At 38.4% G+C, this 23,419-nt stretch overlaps 1 protein-coding gene across 1 annotated transcript in view; it reads left to right on the top strand.

Moving 5' to 3' along the window:
* Positions 1 to 10,823: 10,823 nt before the first annotated feature.
* OTC (ornithine transcarbamylase) overlaps positions 10,824 to 23,419 on the top strand; it is a 69,364-nt gene continuing 56,768 nt past the window's right edge. Inside the window, exons 1-2 of the mRNA XM_077889480.1 lie at positions 10,824 to 11,073; positions 23,230 to 23,368. Coding sequence (XP_077745606.1) covers positions 10,997 to 11,073; positions 23,230 to 23,368 — 216 coding nt within the window. The 5' untranslated portion in view covers positions 10,824 to 10,996. The remainder of the gene's footprint in view (positions 11,074 to 23,229; positions 23,369 to 23,419) is intronic.

The raw sequence follows: 23,419 nt of genomic DNA, 5'->3' as shown, positions 1-23,419 counted from the left end.
TTCCTCCTATGACATTAGATATTGAAGCACTCTAATCTTACTTGCCTTTTGACATTTCATGTTAATTTTAATAGCTTTCCCAGTATCCCTCATCCAAGTTAAGAGGCATATAAAAATCAAGGTGAACCTTGGGAGAACAGTGATAAAGGAAGTTAATATTCCAAGAGGCCTTAGGGTCTTATCAAGGTTGATACATCAGTTTTACTTTAAATCTCTTATCTATCTAATTATTTCACCACTTTGATTAAATGAAGCCAAAATTGGTATTGATGAAAAGAGAAAGCACAATCAAAGAAGCAGATAAGCAAATAATTGAACCTAAATAACTTTTAATTATACTTACTTAATAGAATTAAGGAAGAGTGTCAGGTGCCAATATTACTTTGTTAAATAAAAGGGTAGTGTTGGGATTAAAAAGAAAAAAATGGCACAGAATGTTCTGAAAATTGTGGTCAATTTCAAAATTTTCAAACATTTTTATATGAATTGGGTTCCATAACAACCCTGAATCCTGGGTGGTGAATATGTCCAGACTCTCTAATGGAAACCCAATTCTTTGGATCCTTCGCTATGTCTTAGTCATTTGTAGAATCATATTAAAGTTCCCAGGCTTCCCCAAACCCAAAGAAATAGAGGGCCTTCCAGGTATGGAGTTACACCTAGCTTCAAAGTGTTGTCCCATTTGGAATTACAATAGGAAAAACTAGCAAATAGCTTTCACTTTAAGTTGATCAAACAGTTTCTTCTAAACTCAATAATGCATTTACTCTTTGCCCCCTACCTAACCTAAGGTTACCTGGACTATTTATCCTCTGTGTCCAGTGTCCAGCTGTTATGATGCATGGTGCATAAAAACACCTGGTAATGATATAAATTAACTCATATGATATGAGAGGTGAATGGCACATTCATTGCAGAAAAAGAGCTTGTGGGTAGGGGAAGAGTCAGTCATGTCATTGGAAACTGAAGGTGATCATGATGCAGTATTCTCATATCAACTTTGCAAAATGTATTACTGATGTCTCCAGACTTTTGTGTTCAATTGATTAGGTACACCTACTTTAGAAAATTGACTGGACTGTATCATGTCCCTCGTTGCTTTGAACAGGCAGACAATAATTATAAATTTTAACTGGCAAAAAGAGTAGTGACCATGGAGGCAAAAAAGATTTTATGATCTGTTTTTATTACACTGTTTCATTAGACTGGAAAGCAACACTGGCTGTTGGCATTTACAGAGTCCTTTGTATTTTCAAAGTGCTTAATCATTAATTACTTTATCTTACATCCATCTCAAATGGGATAGGTTGGTTAGCACAGCAGGGTTATAGACTAAAAATACTATCAGGCAGTAAAAGATTAGAAACATGAAAATTTAGTTGAAGTACTGAGGGAGAACAAAGTCCCTGGTTTTCCCATCATTTAGGGGGAGAAGGAAAAGAGAAAATAAAACACATCATAGGTCCTCACTGAGAAACACTGGTTTGGTTTCTTTCTTATTTTTATTATCTTAGAGGACAAGGGTTAAAAAAAAAAGCACAACATCTCTCTTTTATTTCGAGGAAAGTGACCGTCATAAACCAACAATGGGGTAGGGTACGGGGGCTCTCATCACATGTTCTGGTGCCAGTAACTACTAAAAGCTAACACAATAATTTATTGAACACTGAGCTAGGTACACTACTGCAGGATGATATATAGTAGCATAGAGTATAGAGTACTGCTATAGTACTCAGTATCCATTAATCACATTTCATCTTCACAAGAAAGTCATGAGTAGTGCCACCGTTAACAGAGGAAGGAACAAGTTTAGAAAGGCTGAGGAATTTGCTCACAATAAATAGCTCTTCTACTGTAATTGACTCTAAAATTTCTAGATTAATTATCTTTGTATGGCTTCCCAGATGATTTGCTTAACTCTTAATGGTAATACACTGGGTAACAGTAGAGGATGACCTGGGAATCCATTAACTCCTTGGTTCTTTGGAAGAAAGGATATTGAACCTCAGGTGAAGAATTCTGGAAGATGGAATTGGTCATTGTGAGTGCCTAATCCTTGTGACCCAGATTCCAAATAGTCAACAAAGCTCTAGGAAAAGGGCTTGTTGCTCTCTTGCTATAGAGACAAGATTCTCATAGTTTATCTTCTGGACCCTGGTTAGGTCCCATATTTATAGGCTACAGAATTGCTACCAGTAGAGCAGTCTTAAAAGAAGAAGGCTATGTTTAGCTAGTCACTTAAGGTCACTTAAGGTTAGGGCAGAGCCCTTACTTAGAAGATGTGGTCAAATAAAACAATTATGAGCAGATAAAGAGGACTTTGCAGGTAGTGCCTAGAGAGAGGCACCAGCCACAAAGAGGATTGTAGCTTTCATCACGAGCCAGAAAGGTGAGGAAGGCATTCACCAAACAGTGATTTTTCTTTTTTTCTTTTTTTAAAATTACCCTTTACTTATCTTTACTTTTTTCTTTTTATTTCTTTCCTATTTATTTGATTATTTTTTTTACAAACCCTTATGTCAAGGGCTAACTTTCAATAAATCACAGTGAGAGAGCTGCTCTGCTATGTACGAAACCCTGACCTAGAAGATCATCTACAAATGGTTTAGCACCAGGTTACCTCAACAAACAGTGATTTTTGAGGACATTCAGGATATGTGTCCTGGGCTCAGGGTCCATGGCAATGGAAATTACTTTTGGGACATTGCTTCTAGACCAAGTGCTGGGCAGCAGGAAGCAATGCCATTAGCATCACAGGGCCCACACATCACTCAAACTCTAGAAGTATCTGGCAGTCCTAGGGAGCATCAGATATTATTGTTGAGGCCCCTGGTGAGCTTTGAACCTCTGTGATTTCCCTGTTTGCTTAATGCCTGATAGCCTTTGGCCTGCTAATCTCCTTTATGCACAGATTGACTCTATGCTTCCAAGGGGAGGAATTGGAATCAGCCTATTGGAAAAGAGATGACTCTAGGATTCTGGGTGGGAGTTAAAGCAAATAAAAGGGCACCTATAAAAGATAACCTCACCTTTTGCATCTCATCTGCCTCTGACACTAGGGTTGGATCATTAACCATATTTACTTGCCCTTTTCCTACCTCATAAATTGTGTGTGTGCATTTCCTAATACTGCCTTCTAATGCTAGAATTTACCAGATCACAAAACAAAGAACACCAGGTAGGAAAACTTGAGATTTCTATCCCTATCTAAGCTCTGAAAAATTCTAGGTCCTGCTTAAAATCACCAACTGCCAGAGTAAATGATTAACAGAAGAGTGACTTCAATGGAAATGTGATTTTATGATGAGAGAAAAAAGAGATTACACTTGAATTTGATAATCAGCATTTCACGCTCTGATTCAGAATTTCAGTTTTCATATAAGACTGTCTACCTTCTTCAAATGCCTCAATTGAAAGGATATGGTGGGAAAAGAGGTGGAGAGGGGATCAGAGATAATCTTCACTGATTTCACAATTTCCCCTAGGGCCTGCATGTTTGAACAAATACTTAGCAGTGATGCAGCAAGAGCAAGAAAACACCCCTGAATCAATATTTTGACAAAGTCCTAGTACTATCTGTTAATTAAAAAGTAATTTTCAAATTCTCTGTAAAGCAGGGGCTCTGTGGGTGACATACATACAAGAGATAAAAACAGTAGCCAGCTGATGGGTGATTTATTTCATAATCATATCTCTAATTTATTTTATATTGTCAATTCCCATGCATATCCAAGCCACATAAAAATACATTCTTACAATAGGATACAGCTTTACAGTTCACAATGCATTCCAGGGACATTAAGATAAAAGGATTTTCTTTGATTCTTCAGCAAATTGGATATGACCTAGGACACAGAAGGCTTTTAAGGAAAGGGAAATTGGATACCTAATATGCCCCTCCCCCAAACCCTCAACCAAAACTTCATACCTTAGACAAAACTTAATTCAGATTGGATCATAGGGATAAATGTAATTTGTAAGGTTATAAAACTTTCAGAAGAAAGAAGAAAATCTTTGTGATCTTGGCTTAGGCAAAGAGCTCATAGAGCATTGACAGCATAGTCTATAGAAAGAAAAAATGGTTAAGTTGAACTTGATCAAAATGTAAAACTGTAAAAAAAATGTAAAACTGTAAAAAGACACTATACAAGAGAATGAAAAGATAAGCTGCAGACTGGGAGAAAATATTTGCAAATCATGTACCCAATAAAGATCTTATATCAAGGGATGCCTGGGTGGCTCAGTGGTTAAGCATCTGCCTTAGGCTCAGGGTGTGATCCTGGAGTCCCAGGACTGAGTCCCACATTGGGCTCCCTGAATGGAGCCTGCTTCTCCCTCTGCCTATGTCTCTGCCTCTCTCTCTCTCTCTCTGTTTCTCTCTCCCTCTCTGTCTCTCATGAATAAATAAATAAAATATTTAAAAAATATCTTATATCAAGAATATGTAAAGAACTCTTAAAACTAAAAAAACAAATGAGTCAATTACAAAATAAAGTAGGTATGCTGTATGAGATGTAGGAAAGTAAGGGTTCTCATCACAACGAGAAACTTTTTCCCTTTTTTCTATTCTTTTTATTGTATGTATATGAGAAGATGGATGTTAACTGAACCTATTGTGGTGATCATTTCTCAACATATATAAATCAAATCATCATGCTGTATGCCTTAAGCATATGTAGTGATTTATGTCAATCATTTCTAAATAAAACTGGGAAAAAAATGAAGTAGGGCAAAAGATTTGATAGACACTTCACCAAAGAAGATATATTGATGGCAAATAAGCACATGGAAAGGTGTTTAGTTAACATCATTAGCCTTTAGGGAAATGCAAACTAAAACTACAATTAGAAACTACTATACACCTTTCTGGAAGGTGAAAACTATTGGCAATACCAAGTGCTGGCCAACAATGCAGAGCAACTGAAGCTCTCCTGCATTACTAGGGAAACTGCAAAATGGTATAGCCACTCTGGAAGATATTTTGGCACTTTTTCAAAAGTTAAACATATACCTACCATATAATCCAACCACTCTACTCCCTAAATATATTACCCTAGTGAAATAAAACATATGTTCACACAAAAACCTATATACAAATGTTTGTGACAGCTCTATTTATAAGTTCTAAAACCAAGAAACAACTCAAATGTCCTTTAATGGGGAATGAATAAACAAACTATAATACACATACACACAGGCATGTACACACACACACACACACACACACACACACACACACACTGGAATACTATTCAGCAATAAGAAGTACCAAATTAGTGATAAGCACAGTAATACAATGAAACTCAAAGGCATTATCCTGAGTGAAAGAAGCTAATGTCAGAAGATTGTATACTGTATAATTCCATTTATGTTACCTTCTGTAAATGGCAAAAGCACAGGAGAGAAAGAAAAAAATCACTGTGCCAGGAATTGGGGGTAAGAAGAGGGCTTGACTACAAAAGAATTTTAAGGGAAATTTTGGGAGGAGATGGAATCAAAATGAAAAAAAATAAAGAAGATGGGGCACCTGGGTGGGACAGTTCGTTAAGAGTCAGATTCTAAGTTTTGGCTCAGTTCATGATCTCAGGGTCATGAGATTGAGCCTTATGTGGGGCTCTGCGCTCATTGTGGAGATGGCTTGAGATTCTCTCTCCCCCTTCCTCTTCTCGCTTGTGCTCTCTTGCACTCTCTAAAATAAATAAATAAACCTTTTTTTAGAAAAAGAGCATTGTTTTTGTTTGCGGATAATGAAACTGACTTGCCCAATGTCATTCAATGAATAAGTGATGGGTTCTGAACTAGAACCCACATCTTTGAAGGATGTTATTATTTTCCTGTTGTTATATGAGAAGTAAACCTTCAAATACCTAAGCCAAATTGTGTATTAGCATGCATTTGGTTGTAAGTAACAAAACCTCAATTCAAAGTGATTTAAGAAGGACATTTATTATTTTATATAACGAGGTGTCTAGTGGTAGGAAGGGTCATGAGATTAGTTGATTTTGCAACTCACTGATGTCATAAATGACCAAGATTCCTTCCTTCTTACATTCTGGCAAACCACAGCTTCATTCTAAGGCTGCTTTTCCTCATGGTCACTGGATGGCTTCTGGTGTCAGACAGGGACCCATGGTTTTTTTTGTCCTTATCAAGTGTAAGAGCACCAGCAACAATCCCTTAGTGCTGGTAACTAAAGTGTATACTGCATGCAAATATTTCATGTTTCTTAGGATCCTAAAGATTCTAGACAACAAGCTATAAAAAGTATTTATGTAATTAGTAACACTGAAATAAACAGAGTTTCTCACTGCAGTAACAGCCATATGTCTTATTTGTACAGAGCTGAAATTTGCAATAGATCTTTGGCAGTAGCTATGCCAAGGCTCTTAGACACCATACCTCGTGCTTGGTTAGCATGCTAAAATTTCCTAAGTAGTATAATAGCTCGTTTTGTAAAACCTTTATTTAGACAGGTGAGGACTCTGAGAGTCTTAAGGGAACCAAGCGATTTGACCAAATTCATTATTTGTTAGCAACCCAGCCAGAGGTCACATTTGATCTTAAAGCGTCCTTCCCACAATTATTTACACCACATTGATTCCCCCTTCAATGCCTGGACTTCACTAGGGAAACAGTAGCAATCTCAAAGGAATACTGCAAGTTCATACATGATACTTAAAAGCTCTTTAAAAAAAAGATTTTATTTATCTATTCACAAGAGACACAGAGAGAGGCAGAGACATAGGCAGAGGGAGAAGCAGACTCGCTGCAAGGAGCTGGATGTGAGACTTGATCCCAGGACCCCAGGATCACGCCCTAGCCAAAGGCAGATGCTCAACCACTGAGCCACCCAGGTGTCCTGATACTTCTAAGGTTTAACTGGCAAGAAACTAACATTTTCTATGTCCTCAGTAGTAACATGTGGCTATTTGGGATTTCAGACTCAAATGTCAAATGACAGGATATACTTGAAATCCTGGAGTCTCATTAACTTTATCATCTCCTTTCTGCTAACATCCTATCAATTGTTCTGATAGGTAGAATCTAATCACTAAATCTCTCTTACATCCATCCTATTTTCTATTTCCACATCCCCAGTATGTGCTCATGTTCTTGTTATAACATAATAACCTTTGTCTTTACCTCAATTTTCTCTCCAGCCTACTTCTTTTTTTAAAAATAAATTTATTTTTATTGGTGTTCAATTTGCCAACATATAGAATAACACCCAGTGCTCATCCCATCAAGTGCCCCCCTCAGTGCCCGTCACCCAGTCACCCCTACCCCCCGCCCACCTCCCCTTCCACCACCCCTTGTTCATTTCCCAGAGTTAGGAGTCTCTCATGTTCTGTCTCCCTTTCTGATATTTCCCACTCATTTTTTCTCCTTTCTCCTTTCCCCTTTCACTATTTCTTATATTCCCCAAGTGAATGAGACCATATAATGTTTGTCCTTCTACAATTGACTTATTTCACTCAGCATAATACCCTCCAGTTCCATCCACGTCGAAGCAAATGTCCACCCTATTTCTAACACAAGAATGTGAAAGCTGCTGAATGTGAATGCTGCTGAATGAATATTTTCTTAATACAATGCAGATAATGACGTATGTCCATCTGTCTGCCCCAACGCTAAAACTTTAGTAATCTTCCTTTGACTACAGATTAAATACTTAACCTCATCATCTGGCTTTCAAGGCCCTGAACAATCTGGCTCCAATATTCCTTTCCAAATCCAGAGAGAATTTTCTGGGTGGGAGTTGCAGGCAGTAGTGTGCTCACAATGCCTTGCAAGAGCCAATGTTACACCTCTCTTGCCAACTCCCATGTTCAGTGATGTCACTTTGGTAGCCTGAATCTGGCCAACGCAGGAGCATTTACACCACACAGATTGGTCAATGTCACAGACCAGAGCTTTTTTTCTCTTCCTTTTTTTTTTTTTTTGAAGAGCTGGTTATTAAACATTTACTAGCACATTACCAGTTTCAAGGTAACCAGGGCTATCTGAGAGTGAAGGTTCCATATGGTGTGGGGAACAAAGATGTTGACACTGAAAGCCCAGGTACCAAATAAGAGATAAAAGGGTCTGGAGGAAAAGAATAAGAAACAATACTGAAAAATTGTTGAGAGGTTATATCTGGGCAAATATTGAGTTCCCACAGAAGCAGATGTTGAGAAAGCAATTTGAGGTCAAGTGATTTATTTGGAAGATTACCCCAGGAAACACTGGTAGGGGAACAAGGGAAGTGAGACAATGAAGGGATGGTAGCTGATACAGGGTACATTGATGAGCAGATTACCACTGTGGGCAACCAATGCGCCATTCCAGCAGAGACCTTTGGGGGATTGTGTAAAACATGCCTCACGGTTGCCACACAGGGGTGACGAGTGTTCTCAGGCAGAAAGCTGTGGTTGTTCACATTAAGAAGTGGCAGGTAGGTAGGAGAGTACTGAATGCAAGGCAATATAAACAGGACATGGACACTCATGGTTTTATGGTTTTCATAATTTGCTGGGTGGTAGTGGGGGCTCATTTAAATGGTCAATGATAAGGTGGATTCATCACTGTGAAAGTTGTTGTTACCCGACACACCCTATTTATTCCTTCCTCTGGGTCAACTCACAGGTTCCTTTCTTTGCTGTAATATCCTTTGTTGCTTCCTCCAGCTTTGACAACTCCATAATTCTTCCTAATTCATCACAGATCCTTGCCCACCAGGAACCCCATCTAATCCCTACTCTACCGCCCCCTCCCAATGATGGACACTGGATGAAGAGCAAGCCAAGCTGGAGGTCTCAGAGGGCCTGATGCAAGGAAGCAGAAAACAAGCCCCTCCTCCTTGGTTAGAATGCCTGGGGTCAGGGGACAGAGACAAAAGTTGTCCTCTGGAGTCATTCCAAAGGATTGACTCCATTCCCACATGGGAAAGTACTCATCACTCCTGTTTATCACTATATCGCTCAAGGCCCACTAGTACAGAGACCCAGCCTGCATTAACTGCAGAAAAATGAGTGAATGGAGGGCTGAACGTACAAAGGGAACAAGGTAGGGAGCCAAACCAGGCAGCTGAAGTGGAATGAGAGGAGTCAGGTATGGATCAATAAAAGCCTCTGGATGAATTCTGAGGACCAATGTCAAGTCCTGTAAGGTGCTTCTCCAAATGTGACCCAGATATCTTGTCTCTTGAGATTTAATGAAATTGCATCTAACCTCATCCCACTTGTGGTACAACTCCTGTCTTCCAATCTTGCTAGGGGTTATGAGTGGTTTCAGTTTTCTCAGTCCCCTCTGGGGGATGGAGCTCCTACCTCCATAGAATTACAAGGGTTTCTGAGTTGCTCTGGCATCTCAGAAGTATCGCCCACTTTCTATACCACAGCACAGCAGACACTTCTTGATTTCTCCCTAAGCATTGTTAATACAAGTTGTTTGTGTAGGTAGCACACTTGACTGAAGATACAGGTTTTACATTAGCATGCAGTTTCAACTCTTCCCTCAGTCTCACTGCAAACATTCGATTTCCTTTCTTGTATTACGTAGAACAATTTCACTCTCTGAAACCTATCCAACAACTGGCTGCTCTTGCCTCTTCAAAGATGCTTTACAGTCTTTTCCAACAAAGCAGCCATCTATTCTCCCACTTGGAACATTCACTTTATACCTTCTTACCTTTGTACCCTTGCAAACACTTGCTTCTACCTGGAATATTCTTTCCAGAACAGAAGATTTAGTAAAGGTTTGGATATTTCTGTCTTTCCCTCTCTGTCCCATATCATTCTTTGTAAGTAGAAGGAAATAGTATCAAGATTTCCCTGATGGTATTATGACGTCACAACCATTCCTGCCCTTGAAGTGGCTGTAATTGGTTTTTAAATAGCACTTTTTTTTTTTTTTGCATTGCATAAACTTCTAGCAAGTGCTTACCTGGGTTTGCTAAAATTGTATAAATTGATCAGAAGAGGCAGCCCTCATCTCTTTTGTTCTTTCCTTGCCTCCCACCCTTCACAGCTTAACGTACTTTCTCTTCCCTGTTACATGGCAGCACTTTATCTGGACCTCTCCTATGGGTTTGTATTATGGATATTTACAAATCATATCACCCTTACTGAACTGTAAACTATGTGAGAGTGAGGTCATCTTCCTTCACTGAAATTTCAGCCTAGTCCAATATCTGACACAGAACAGATTTTGAAAATATCTAACTTATAACTGTGGATGAATGAATGAATGAATCTAAAGTGCTGGATGACCTCTTAGTGATCTGGAGAGGCTACCAGGGGAGAAACATATGGTACTCCCTCCCCACTTCTATTGATTGTGGGTTCTCACTTGAATAGGCAATGACTTTTCTGTTGAAGACCTACTATGTGCAAGGCACAGTGGGAGCTACAGGATTGAGATCTTTTTATTATACCTCTATCCCCACTCCAGCTTCATGCCACCAAAAAATAGTTCCAGGGCACTTCTATTTGTTTTTGTGGGAAAGTAGAGACTTAGAGTTACAAAAGTACTATCATTGGAAATATGCAGGGATATTGTGTCTACATCTGGGATTTTACACTGATGATTCATTTTCTGAAAAGGCTATTTCTATGTACCTTCACACCAGCCAGTACTGCAGTACCTTGCATGTATTATATGCTCAATGAGTACTTATCAATTGATTTGGTACAAGTATGTGACAGTATAAATATATTATGAAAAATGAGGAGCCTGGGTACAAAAGAATCAGGATTCCTGCTAAACACACACACACACACACACACACACACACACACACACACACAGTGGTAGAGCTCGGCTTAAAGTTCAGGTGCTCCTGTACCCTGCCCTGCAGTATCTCTAACCAGGAGAATTTGATAAGGTAGCTGAAGGGTGATATTACCTTTGCTCTCTTACTGCAATTGAAATCGTTCTTAGCTTTTAGGTGGACCCCACTGTCTACCTTGGTGAGGCATTTTCAAGAGCATACAATCTTTTTCATTATCAAACGAAGATGCTGTTTAATTTGAGGATCCTGTTGAACAATGCAGCTCTTAGAAACGGTCACAATTTCGTGGTTCGAAATTTTCGGTAAGTGATGGCCAGAGATTTGAGTCTGACTTAGGAACAATGGTGATAAATGAAGTTCTCTTCTGCAAAGGAGTGCAGCCTGAAAAGGCCTCTTTCTGCAGGGTGTAGGGCCAGGTTCTAACCTTATTTGAGACAGCTATTTCTAATTCCAGCTGAGCTTTCATTTCTCAGTCCTCTGTAATCAGATTTCATAGCAGGCTGGGGGTGGGGGCTACCCTCGGCAGGTAAAATAGACTAAATGTTCTTGACATCTTCTGTTTGTGTACGTTTTAAATGGGCTAATGGCTGAAGAAAATGAGAACTAATTTATACAGGGCCTTCAGTTTGTATTTGGGTTTGCTTGAAAATAATCTATCATTCTAGGGAATGGGGATTATTCAGTTCTTTTAAAAAAAAATACCAGACCCCAAATAACAACTGGATAAATATTTACAAAGCTGATGCAAAGGAGCCTTATGTGTGATGAGGATAATGATATTTTAAAAATAAAATCCACATTTGAAATCTATCCCTGAAATTCTTGGTAGCATGTGAAAAAAAGGAAGCTGTTTCCAATGAATTCATTATAAAAGCTACATCCTGCTTACAGCTATTGAACATGCAGTGGAAGGTGGTGTGGAGTGTGTCTGTGGGGAAGGGGACAGGGATAATAAGTTAACCAAGGAAGGAAGGCCATCAAAGCTGCACATTATTGCCAGAAAGCTTCTAGAGTAATTGCACGTTAATAATCACATAGAATTTTCCCAGACACCCTTTACAACCGACCTCAAAACAACCTCACTGACTTTCTGAAGGGAGAAGCTTCTAGTCTGAAGTTTCTCCCACTGTTAGGAAGTAGACCTGTGACAGTGGCCCTGAGTCCCTCCTCTGGGCTACCTGGCAGCCCTCTCTCTCCGGACTCTACCACGAGTACCATTTCCTTGGTTAATAGAAGACTTTTAGAAGTCAGATGACATTGTAAATAATACTGTAAATAAAGCCCATAATCTTAGACCTAGATGGGACTTTGGAGCCACAGAATAGTATTAGCCCTCTCTTAATTTACAGATAGAGTCAATAAGGCCCAAACAGATTATGGCACTTAACCAATAAGTACTAGAATCAGACCACATAATCCAGGAATGTGGAGGAAAGTTCAGGTTTTGGAGTCTAAAGAACTAGATTCAAGGCCTGGTACTACCACTTGCTGGTTCTATTGACCTTGAGCAAGTCACTAAACTTTTCTGTAATGTTGCTTCACCTATAAAATGGGAAAAAAGAGTAATATCTGCTCTTTTTACATCACAAGGTAGTTCAACAATTCATTTAATAAATATTTATTGAGCACTTACTTTGTGCCACACTGTATGCAAGGTGTTAGGGAATACAGTGGTAAAGAAGGTAAAGAGGGTATTTCATACCAGACACATGAAGTCACAGTCTAGTGATAGTGAGATAATGTGTGAAAACTGTAAAGTGACAGATGAATGTTCATTATTTTATTATTCCATCCCACTGCATTACATCAGAGAAAAGTATGATGAAATTTTATTCCATAGTTTTTAAAAAAGAATCATCACTGAGCTGAAAATAGTCAACTGAATGAATAACCAAAGTTTGGAACTTATACTCTTCTTTGAAAATTACAGTGATGATTGATTTTTAAAATACTGATAACAAGTTCAAATTTTGCAAATAAAACCCCTTCCAAATATTTGGGCTTCTTTGGTATTTAGTAATATTCTATCATCTATATCCAGTAGCCAGACTGTAACTCACAGAGTCTTGACTAGCCATCTCTCACAGTGAATGGGGGCTGAGGCAAAAGCATGGCCAAATCAGCCCAACTCTATACCGGTTATTTGAAATATGAAAGCCTCAAATCACCCATGTCATTAGGAATTTAAGAGCATAAGTCTCATGAAAATGGGATAATGTTGAAATGGTGTTGTTCTCATGTGGCATGGGCGTTTTTCTCTCCAACTCTTTTAGTTAGCTACGCTACCTGCCAGCTAGATGATCTGAGAATTGCTGTCTCCAGTAAGACCTATGGCCTTTGATGACCTCTCAACAACAGAGAAAAGCTCCCTGTCAACTCTTCCTGTATTGTACCTTTACTTTGATTTTCAGCCTTCCACAGAGATCCGAGGTCTTTATTTCCCCCATATCTCTTGGGAAAGGTAGAGAGATCTTACTACAGAACATACCACATGATCTTAACACTAGAGAGTAATAAGAAAATGTGTGGTTAGGGTGTGGCAATGCCACAAAATAGGGACTGCAGTTTTTAAGTGAGCCGCCATATCGCCATGGACAGGATAAAAATAACAGCTTAAGTGTGGCTGAAGACATTCATGCAGGCTCCTGAATCAATCATTTTAGTCAATTATTATTTCTTTTTTCCTCCAAAATCAATAGAATCAGACACCAAGACTGCCGAAAACACCCAATCCATAGGCTTTTCATCTCACAAACAAGGCTCTAGAGCCTGGCGGTGTATGGATAATAGACAGTGTCCTATGATTTGTTGCCTATTAGGGAAACCACTTATAGCTTTTAAAGAAACCACTAAAAAATCTCTTTTTTTATCAGAGAAGACCAATTTGTAAGTGCAGTTCAATTTCATCTCACAAATAGAAATTTCTTCAGAGAATATTGAGCTAAGCCACCCAATTTTGTGGAGGTTATGGATTGGAGTGGAGGTGACTGGTTTTCAGGTATTTCATTCCAGACCTTTCTAAGGGCTTACATAACTCATTATGCTCCCTTCATCCCACACACATACTATCTCTACACACGTGGACACATGGATGAAGCAATTATAGGCCATCCATGCTCTTCTAGAGGACAGAAAACAGTCCTCTTTGACTATTCACATCTTCTGTCATAACTGAAAATGAATGCCGTTTTAAAAATATGTTTCCTGACTTCAGAAAACTGTACAAGGTCTGAGACCAGGCATGGAATGGGGTCATGATGTTTCCCTTGACCAACAATAAAATTTGGGTCTATTTATAGTTTGTTATTTTTAGTAATTTAGTGATTTAACTGAGATAGAAGAAGTAGAGGCAGATACAGATTTTCAACAGTTTAGGGTTCCAGCCCTTTAAGAACATGTGCACAAAGCTAACCCTCTTCAATTTTCAGACAAATAGGAAGTCGCACCATTTTAGAAGATTGATGATCTCAGGTTTCTTAGAGACCACCTAGTCAGTCAGTTGCAAGAGTGACTTACTTATACCACATATGAGCATGTGGCAACCGTGAGAAAGGCTGCAAGTCCATTTTTAGCAATAGACTATTATTACTGTTGTTAATGAAGTAAAGAAATTTGGAGGTAATTAGTGCTTTTTTTCAAATTAATTGGATGAGATTCAAGGATTTTATGAAAATAAAGTCAGTCTCCCTTGCATGGATTGCAGTATGATTTCCTGAGATGGCAAGAAAGTGATGAAATTAAAAACAGGCCACTGAGAATTCAGATGGCTCCAGTATGGCCTTGGGAAATCTTGTGTTTATAAATTTCATGAGTGTTGTGGAAGACAAAGTCAAGATGGATCACTGATTTTGAGTTCATTTTCTTAATTTTTCAGATGAGGAATTGAGGCCAAAGATGGAAAATGATCTTCCCAAGGTCATAGCTGAACTAGGACTAGAACTGGAATAATTAAAAACCACTGCCCTATTTATTCCACTGCTTTGATTACTTTGATCCTTTCAAACTGATCAAGTTGGCCATCCTATCCTTGCACAATCTCCTTTTTAAAAATACAACAAAAATATCTGAGTAAAAAAAAACAAAAACAAAAACAAAGAAAATATGCCTTAATGGTTGCACCAATCTGCAACGTTAAAGAAACACAAAAATCTCAGCCATCAGACCCACTGACTCCCTCTCATGCCTCCAGAAGATAAAGTCTTCATCTCAAATTTTCCATGGGGATTAAAATACCATTTAACACTGAATTTTTTCCTATTCTGGCAAAGCCTGCTCTGACTAACCACAGTTTACTCGAATCAAGCACTTTCTCTTCTAATAAAATACAATTATACAAAGGAACACATCCAGGTCTCCTCCCGTGCTCCAAACAATTAACCAGAGTTGGAAAATGCAGCCTCTTGCAATGAAAGGTTTTATTCTGCCAATACAGAATATGCTTCCATTTTCTAGGTAGGAAGATATTTCGGTAAAGCTAACACAAAAATCTACTATTACCTTGGCTTAACTTCTTAGCATTCAATGATTTGGGGTTGAGAAATCTCTGTAATTATTTTTTCAAGGGATAAAATTAATGTAAGGAACTAGTCTTGCTTTTTTAAAAGCCCTGGCTTTACCTAGAGTGCAATGACAGTTTTGACAGAAAATCAACATGGTTCCCATTGTTTTCTCCCATATTGTATTCTCCCTATTGTGTGTTGGCTGAAGAATGATAATGTGTATTCAGGTCTGTTTACCAAGGAGACACACTGAAGTATAAGAAAACTAAGTATTTTATGGGAACACTAAAACAACAGTCCTGGTCCTGGTTCAGGTGCTCTGGAACCAGAGGAAGCTGCCTCCAACTGAGGCATGGGGTCTCTATAAGAACTTAGAAGCCATTTATGCCAGTGGTTTGAGCTGCCTAATTCGAGTATGGATTAATCATCAGAAATGCAAGAAATGCTTGATACAGACCAGAGAAAAAAGGTGGGGACATGTGGCAGAGGCATTTCAATATGGTACAATTATGGAGCTCTTCTACTTTTCTCTAATCTTTAAGTAGCTTAGGAAAGAGGTGTGGCAGCTCCATTTCAGAGCCAAGAGGAGGTCTTTGAGGTAAACAGGATAGGAACTTAAACTCAAACCATTGTGTTTGCTTTCCTTCCAGTGATAAATTTTCCTGGTTAGTTCTCGATATCTATGAAAAACAGCTATTTTTCCTATGCAAACATTTCCTGCCCCACCTCCTGGATAGAATTGGGAAAGGTGGTGACCACTTTAATGATTTTTCAATGGTTTGAACAATATGACTGATCTTCACTGGTTGAGATGCAATTTAAAAATTTTCCAGTATCGGGGATCCCTGGGTGGCGCAGCGGTTTGGCGCCTGCCTTTGGCCCAGGGCGCGATCCTGGAGACCCGGGATCGAATCCCACATCGGGCTCCCTGTGCATGGAGCCTGCTTCTCCCTCTGCCTCTGTCTCTGCCTCTCTCTCTCTCTCTCTCTCTCTGTATGACTATCATAAATAAATAAAAAAATTTAAAAATATTTTTTTTTCCAGTATCTACCTCTCTACCTTTTTTGTCCCTAAGAACCCTGGGGACTTATTCTATACAAGAAGGGCTCATGGAGAGATGGAACCAAAGTATTGGTATATATCAGTATACTATTACTCTACTTTGGATTTGGCTCTCATGATGCTATGGGCAAAAGCTTGTCCCACCAGGTCCTCTTACCAGTTTTCTGGGTTTTTTTTTAGATTTTATTTATTTATTCCTGATAGACATAGAAAGAGAAAGAGGGGGGCAGAGACACAGGCAGAGGGAGAAGCAAGCCCCATGCTGGTAGCCCAACGCGGGACTTGATCCCAGGACTCCAGGATCACGCCCTGGGCCAAAGGCAGGTGCTAAACCGCTGAGCCACCTAGGGATCCCCAGTTTTCTGGGTTATTGCACTTGACTCAGACTACTGTGCCTGAGATCCAAGGTTATAATGCTCTTTTTTCACATGTATATGTCTAACTGTTGTTCCCAGGAGTGTAAATACTATGCCAGAGTAGTTGAGCCCTGGGGAATTTCAGCTTTAGCCACACACTAGGCCACAATCAGTTTTCCTCCCTGAGACTCAAATCTTGTGTTCAGCCTGGGCCATACCCCATACATGCTTTTCTCTCAACATTAATTTTGTTTTGGGGGCTCTTGGTATCTTTTTCTGGTCATCAGACTTTGATCAGGATATTGAAAATCCATCATGGCAAATCTAAGTTCATTCTCAGAAATCTGCTAAATTCATTCTTATGCAAATTGTTATACTTCTGTCCAGAGACATAATATGATTCATTCGTCCTTTTACCTAAGAAGTATTTATTGAATACCTACCATATCCCAGACATTACAATAAGCCCTGGGTATATATTAATAAACAAAACAGGCAGGATCCTTGCCAGCATGGATCATAAAGTTCAATGGGAAGATAAAAAGTAAGTAATATAAACAGATACAAAAAATACATATTTAAAAATTGTGATAAGTATCATGAACAAAATGAAGACAAAGTAGAGACTACTTAGTACAGACAGGAAAGGAATCTCCCAGGAGGTGGTATTTAAACCTAAGGGCAAGAAGGAGCCAGCATTGAGAGCTAAGGAGATAGTGTTCTGGACAGAAAGAATGGTATGTGAAAGAGTCCCACAATGAGAAAGCATTTGGAGCATAGGCAGTCCTTCCTTTGCAAGGTCCCAATATGCAGGAATTTCAATTACCACAGTTGAATCACATAACACCAGTCTTTCAAGTACACAGTTCAAATTTCAGCTGCCACAGTGTATTAATTGTGAGTAGTTGCATAAAGTAAAAACTTCATGGCTAGCACTTTTGTACCCAAATCACTATGTAAATAACAGCTGCACATCATGATCCGTGACCAATTGCATCACTTCTTTCAAAGTTTTGGTGATTGTTCACTGCACATCTGTTATTCAGTTTACATACAAACAGCAAAGAGTATAGTTGCGCTGCCTTCTTTTTTCCCCAATGATAAACTGATGTGCCATTTTATAAAAATGAATAACTGAAAGGAGGAATTGTCTGACAGAGACCAAAGGGCAGTAGAGAAGTAAAGAATCACACTGGCAGCTACATTTGAATCAAATGGGAATGCATTTATAGAAGAAATAGCTGATGGTGGGATTGTTGACTCTGCTACTGGTTAAGAGACTCTAGCTATGCAGCCAGAGGAATTTAGCGAAGACAAATTTACTGACATAAATGAGGAAAGTGGCTGTGACACAAAGTATAAAGATGTTCCAGAGGAAGTGACACCAGCAAAACACTTCACATTCAAGGAATTATCAGATACTTTTTACATATTGAAAGTACAAAGGATAAATGTTAGAAGTCTATCCAAACTTAGAAAGTATGACAATTCACCAAAGCACAGACAATATGTTTGCTCTGTAACATATGTTATATTATAAGAAGATAGCATGCACGGTTCAAACTGGTCTTGACAGTTTTTACAAAAAATAAAACACTATAATTCTCAATATTTCTAATGTTTTAAATTACAGTGTAATAAATATATTTGCTTTACTATTTTTTCACTTCCCTACACATTTGTAACTGACAATATGAGAGTGTTTAATGTTTTGACCAAAAATTAAAAGTCGCAGAACAATTGTGATTTTTCCAACTTATTATTAAGGTTGTTTTGCATGGTTGCAGATTTAATGGTCATTTACAGTCCTACTACCATGCATACTACCATGCAAAGCCAGAACTATCTGTATTTAAGGGAAAAAAAGCTTATCTGCTAACATTTATTGGAGGCGTGATCACAGGGCAAGAGTGAAGGCAATATTATCAGTGACTGCCGTATAGAGATTGGAGTCACAAAGAAGTATTCTGATTAATTGTGGTCTAAGAGAAATAATTTGAAATAAGGTTTCTATTGCTATATACATTTTTAAATGAAAGGTCTGGACAAAATGGGAAGATTCAAGCAGAATGTTTGTGTCTTCTTTTTATCTTTAAACTTCAATCTGTCAATGGAGAAATAACAAGAGCAGCATCTCCCAGTGCAATCCCAACAGCAGAACATTCACCCTACCCTAAATCCAACCCTAATTCTGACTTCTTGGAGTATAAGGACAAACCTGAGAAAGACCCAGAGACCTTTCACTTCTCCCAATCTGTCTCCTGCTTGTGAAAACTGGAAGCTGGAGCTTTTTTGAAGTAGCTGAAGGTGGTGTTGGGTCTCCTCTTTCACCATTATTTTCCTGCTTCCTTTCATGGGAAGGGGGGAGAAAAATTAAGTTCTCTGCATCCTTTCCTTTCCTTTCTTTTTTAATTCTTTTTCTCTGAGACTCAACACCACCACCACCACCACCACCACCACAATTCCAAGATCCGTGAGAGTCTCTTGAATGAAACTTGTAGTCCTGTGAGTATTTAGAAGGAAGTAGATACAACACAACCCTGCAAGGGCTGAGAGTGGGGGAGGGTACTGAATCCCTTAAGTGTCGCCATTTGATGACTCGGATTTTGTGGGCTCCAAAACAGCCAGAAGAATGAGCTTGAGCTCTCCGCTAAAAATAAGTCTTCAAAATTCGCATATGAGTGGTTTCTCCTCTTGTCATTGGATGTGAGTTCAACAACTATAGTGATGTTTCACAAATTTCTGAAATCCTGGGGAGCAGGGTTTTCCAGCAAAGCTTTTTTCCCTTTTAAAAATAATATTGGAGGAAGTCTTAAGCCATTGAATATTAATATTTTATTGTGAGACACAGAGTCAAGAGAGTTAATACTCTGTGATTTTATCTTACTTGGACCTTATTCCAGAGAAAAATATTTGCAAGATGCCCTAAACATGAATTGAGTAAGTTTAAGCTGCTATGCCTCCATTTCAGGTCAGACATGTTACACCTGTTACAGAGCCTCAAACCCAGCTGACTCTAAAAACTGCATGAAAAACAATCTAAGGGTTTACTTCTCAACAATATCACTACTTGTATATTCCAAGTGTTTAATTTTATCACTAACTAATGTTATCAGAACCAAACACATAACCAAAATACATATGTAAAAATACATGTTCTGCCTAAATGCTGTCTTTAAATTATCAAGTTTCTGAATAGTATTATCCAAATCTTGAACATAGTTTTGTAAGATTTTTACTAGGGTTCCAGTGGAAGGAAGAAAATGAAGGTCTATTCTAGAAACTTGCTTAGCCAGCAAAATATTTTTGTATATTTATAAATTTATTTTTAAAATATTTGGTTCTTCTTAGTCTAAACTTTAACATTTTTTAATGTTTTGTTTTATACACTATTAGAGAAGCAACACATATATAAATAAGTAAACATACATCATAGATCCATGTTCAAAATTTAGAGAGTAGATGAATGACAAATTTTTAAAAGTTGAAATGTAAGTGATGAATCACTGAATTCTATTCCTAAAACCAATATGGCACTGTGCTAACTAAAATTTAAATAAAAAATTTAAAAATAATAAAAAAGTAAAATAAAAGTTAAACACTATGGTACATCTTTGAAACAAGAATGGTGACCAAAATTTTGATCCACATATAAGCTGAAAACACTAATTTCTATTGGAATTGAATGTGTCATTAGCATCTTTTTTAAAAAGATTTTTTAGGGCAGCCCTGGTGGTTCGGTGGTTTAGTGCCGCCTTCAGCCCAGGGCCTGGTCCTGGAGACCCGGGATCGAGTCCCACGTCAGGCTCCCTGCATGGAGCCTGCTTCTCCCTCTGCCTCTGTCTGTGCCTTTCTCTCTCTCTCTCTCTCTCTCTCTAAGTGTCTCTCATGAATAAATAAAATCTTAAAAAAAAGATTTTATTTATTTATTCATTTGTGAGAGGGAGGGGGAGAGAGAGAGAGAGAGAGAGAGAGAGAGCAAGTGAGAGTGTGAGTACGGGGAGGATCAGAGAGAGAGGGAGAAGCAGATTCCCCATTGAGCAGGGTGCCTGACTTGGGGCTTGATCCCAGTACCTTGGGATCATGACCTGAGCCAAAGGCTGCTGCTTAACTGACTGAGCCACCCAGGAGCCCCTGTCATTAGTATCTTACATTAAATCAGTCAACCATTAGCCCACTAACTCATAAACCCTCAATCTTTATGGAAGTTTCTTTCCTTACTAACTAGAATCTCTGAAGGGCTTAACATCACAAAAAGTCAACTGAAAAAAATCTATTCATCTATCAAAGATTAAATGAATCAATCAACTCTACCAGAAAGTTGGATGTTAAGTGAAATATTCCTTTGTCTATGTTATTTGACATTGCATTGGAGACAACAAATTGAGTACATTTGTGATTTTCTTGACTATCTTCTTGTCATTATTGTAAGACATAAATAAATCCCACCAAAGAATTTACTCTTCATCTCAGGTAGCCCAAGCTCTTTACTTAGGCTGAAATTCAAGCATGATCATTTTGTGACAGTTGTTTTACTTCTAGTAAAATTAATATTTAGTACCTGTGGTGAACCACAATTTGCCTTTCATTATTCATAATTTCCAATTGTATACAATATAGTTATTGTTAAATAGAGATAACACTGGGAAAATGAAATAATAAGTGTTATTTATTTTTAAAGATTTTGTTTGTTTGTTTATTTATTTATTTATTTATTTATTTATTCATTTATGAGAGACACAGAGAGAGGCAGAGACATGGGCAGAGGGAGAAGCAGGCTTTCCATGGGGAGCCTGACGCAGGTCTCAATCCCAGGATCCCAGGATCCTGACCTGAGCCAAAGGCAGATGCTCAACCAGGAGCCACCCAAATGTCCCTGTTTTCTATTTTAGATACTGATTCCCAAATAATAATTATTGTCATCATGATATAACAAAATGTTAAAATGAGACTCTTTCCATCTCAGTTTCTGCTCAGGCCCAATAGGTGTTGACTCTTTCCTCATTCCAAAGTGAGATGCTATGCCACTAAAACAGGAGTGTTCCTGAACTCCGTGAAAAGAGATACTCAAGAATTATTTTTGCATCCCACTGGTGATCACTTCCAGCTTCTAAAATGGACTTCAGAAACCAAGAGATGGGTTGTATATTAGAAGAGAGTTTTTAAAGTGCTACTACTATGTATGACAGGGAGAGGTACTCTCCCCTCACCTCGAGCCTGGGGATGTGGCTCCAATGGCATCAATATCCCCAATAGGAGATCTTGAGGATGCCATACACCAAATCCAGGCCTATACTTGGGAAATCTTGAGTAAGAGGGACGGGCTGCCTAGAAGTTTTGACAGCAGAACAAGACAGCAGTTTATACTGGAATGAAACTGACCCTTGTCAGAGCAAAGAACATGAAGGGCTTCCCATGAACTAATACAGACTGAGAGAGAGACCTAACAGGGTAGTGTTTCACATGATGGCCACGAGACCTCCTGAAGGGTGGGGAGATCTTTGCAAAAGGAGTCTGGATGTATTCCCTTGGGTGGCATTAGAAGTATAATTGTCCACCACCAAGGACTACCGTGAGAAATTCTCAATGATGGCAGAATTTTCCCAAGGATGCTCAAAAGCATCCCAGAAGAGAGTCAGCCTCAAGCACCTATACCAATGCTAGATTGCTAGAACAGAATCAGACTTTGCTTGACCCTTAACTCCTCACCTTCCCTAGGCTTAACTTGGAGGGAATAATGGCAAGGAAATAGAGGAATCAGCCTCATGGTCATCCCTTTTCCCTCTAGAGGTGGCCAGCTTGAATTAGGCATGAGCTGGAAGGGAAAAGGGTGCTAGCTTACAGTACATTTCTTAAAGTTAAAAAATTATTATTATTATTATTACACATTATTTTACTGAGACTCTTTGGGGGAAATAAAGTAGGCACAGAGGATTTTTTAAATTTTATTTTCTGAAAGGAACTAGAAAAGCCACAAGGCCCATTGTATTTGACTGGGAACAAGTAAAGAACAAATCTCCAAGAACAGATTTGTAGGGCAGTAGGGGAAAAATAATCACAATGTTTTCTATTGTATGGACATTGTATATTGTTTGTATAATCTTATGATCTCAATAATAATAGCTAAAATTTATCAAAGGCTTATTATATGCCAGACACTGTATGATTTCCATGAATTAAATCATTTCAACTTCATAACCCTATAAGATTGTTATACTTAATTTCTAGGTGAGAAATTTAGGTACAGAGAGAGATTAGGTAACCTGCCTGAAGTTGTACAGTTAATAAGTGGCAAAGCCACTGATACTATTCCCAGCAAATAAGAATTCAACTACTTCCTCAAATGGTTCTTTTCTATCAACATCCAAAATATTGGATACCTAAAATGTAAACCAAAGCCATATCAATTTTAATGGATTAGCACTTTGCAGAGACACGTGAGGCTCCATGTGATTTGCTATGTTTTAAAACTATGAATCACCATAGCATGGGTTTTTTTCTTAAATATATTATTTCTCTTTCATTTTTCTTTTTTTTGTAGATGTGGACAACCACTACAAAATAAAGTACAGCTGAAGGGTCGTGACCTCCTTACTCTAAAGAACTTTACAGGAGAAGAAATTAAGTATATGTTATGGCTATCAGCAGATCTAAAATTTAGGATAAAAGAGAAAGGAGAGGTATGTAGCATTTCATCTTATTTTCTGATTCTATCAACCAACCTTTTAAAG

The sequence above is a fragment of the Canis aureus genome, chromosome X (genome assembly GCF_053574225.1).
Source record: "Canis aureus isolate CA01 chromosome X, VMU_Caureus_v.1.0, whole genome shotgun sequence".
Taxonomy (NCBI): domain Eukaryota; kingdom Metazoa; phylum Chordata; class Mammalia; order Carnivora; family Canidae; genus Canis; species Canis aureus.
The sequence above is the reverse complement of the archived record's forward strand: the minus strand, read 5'-3'. Positions and strand labels throughout refer to the sequence as shown.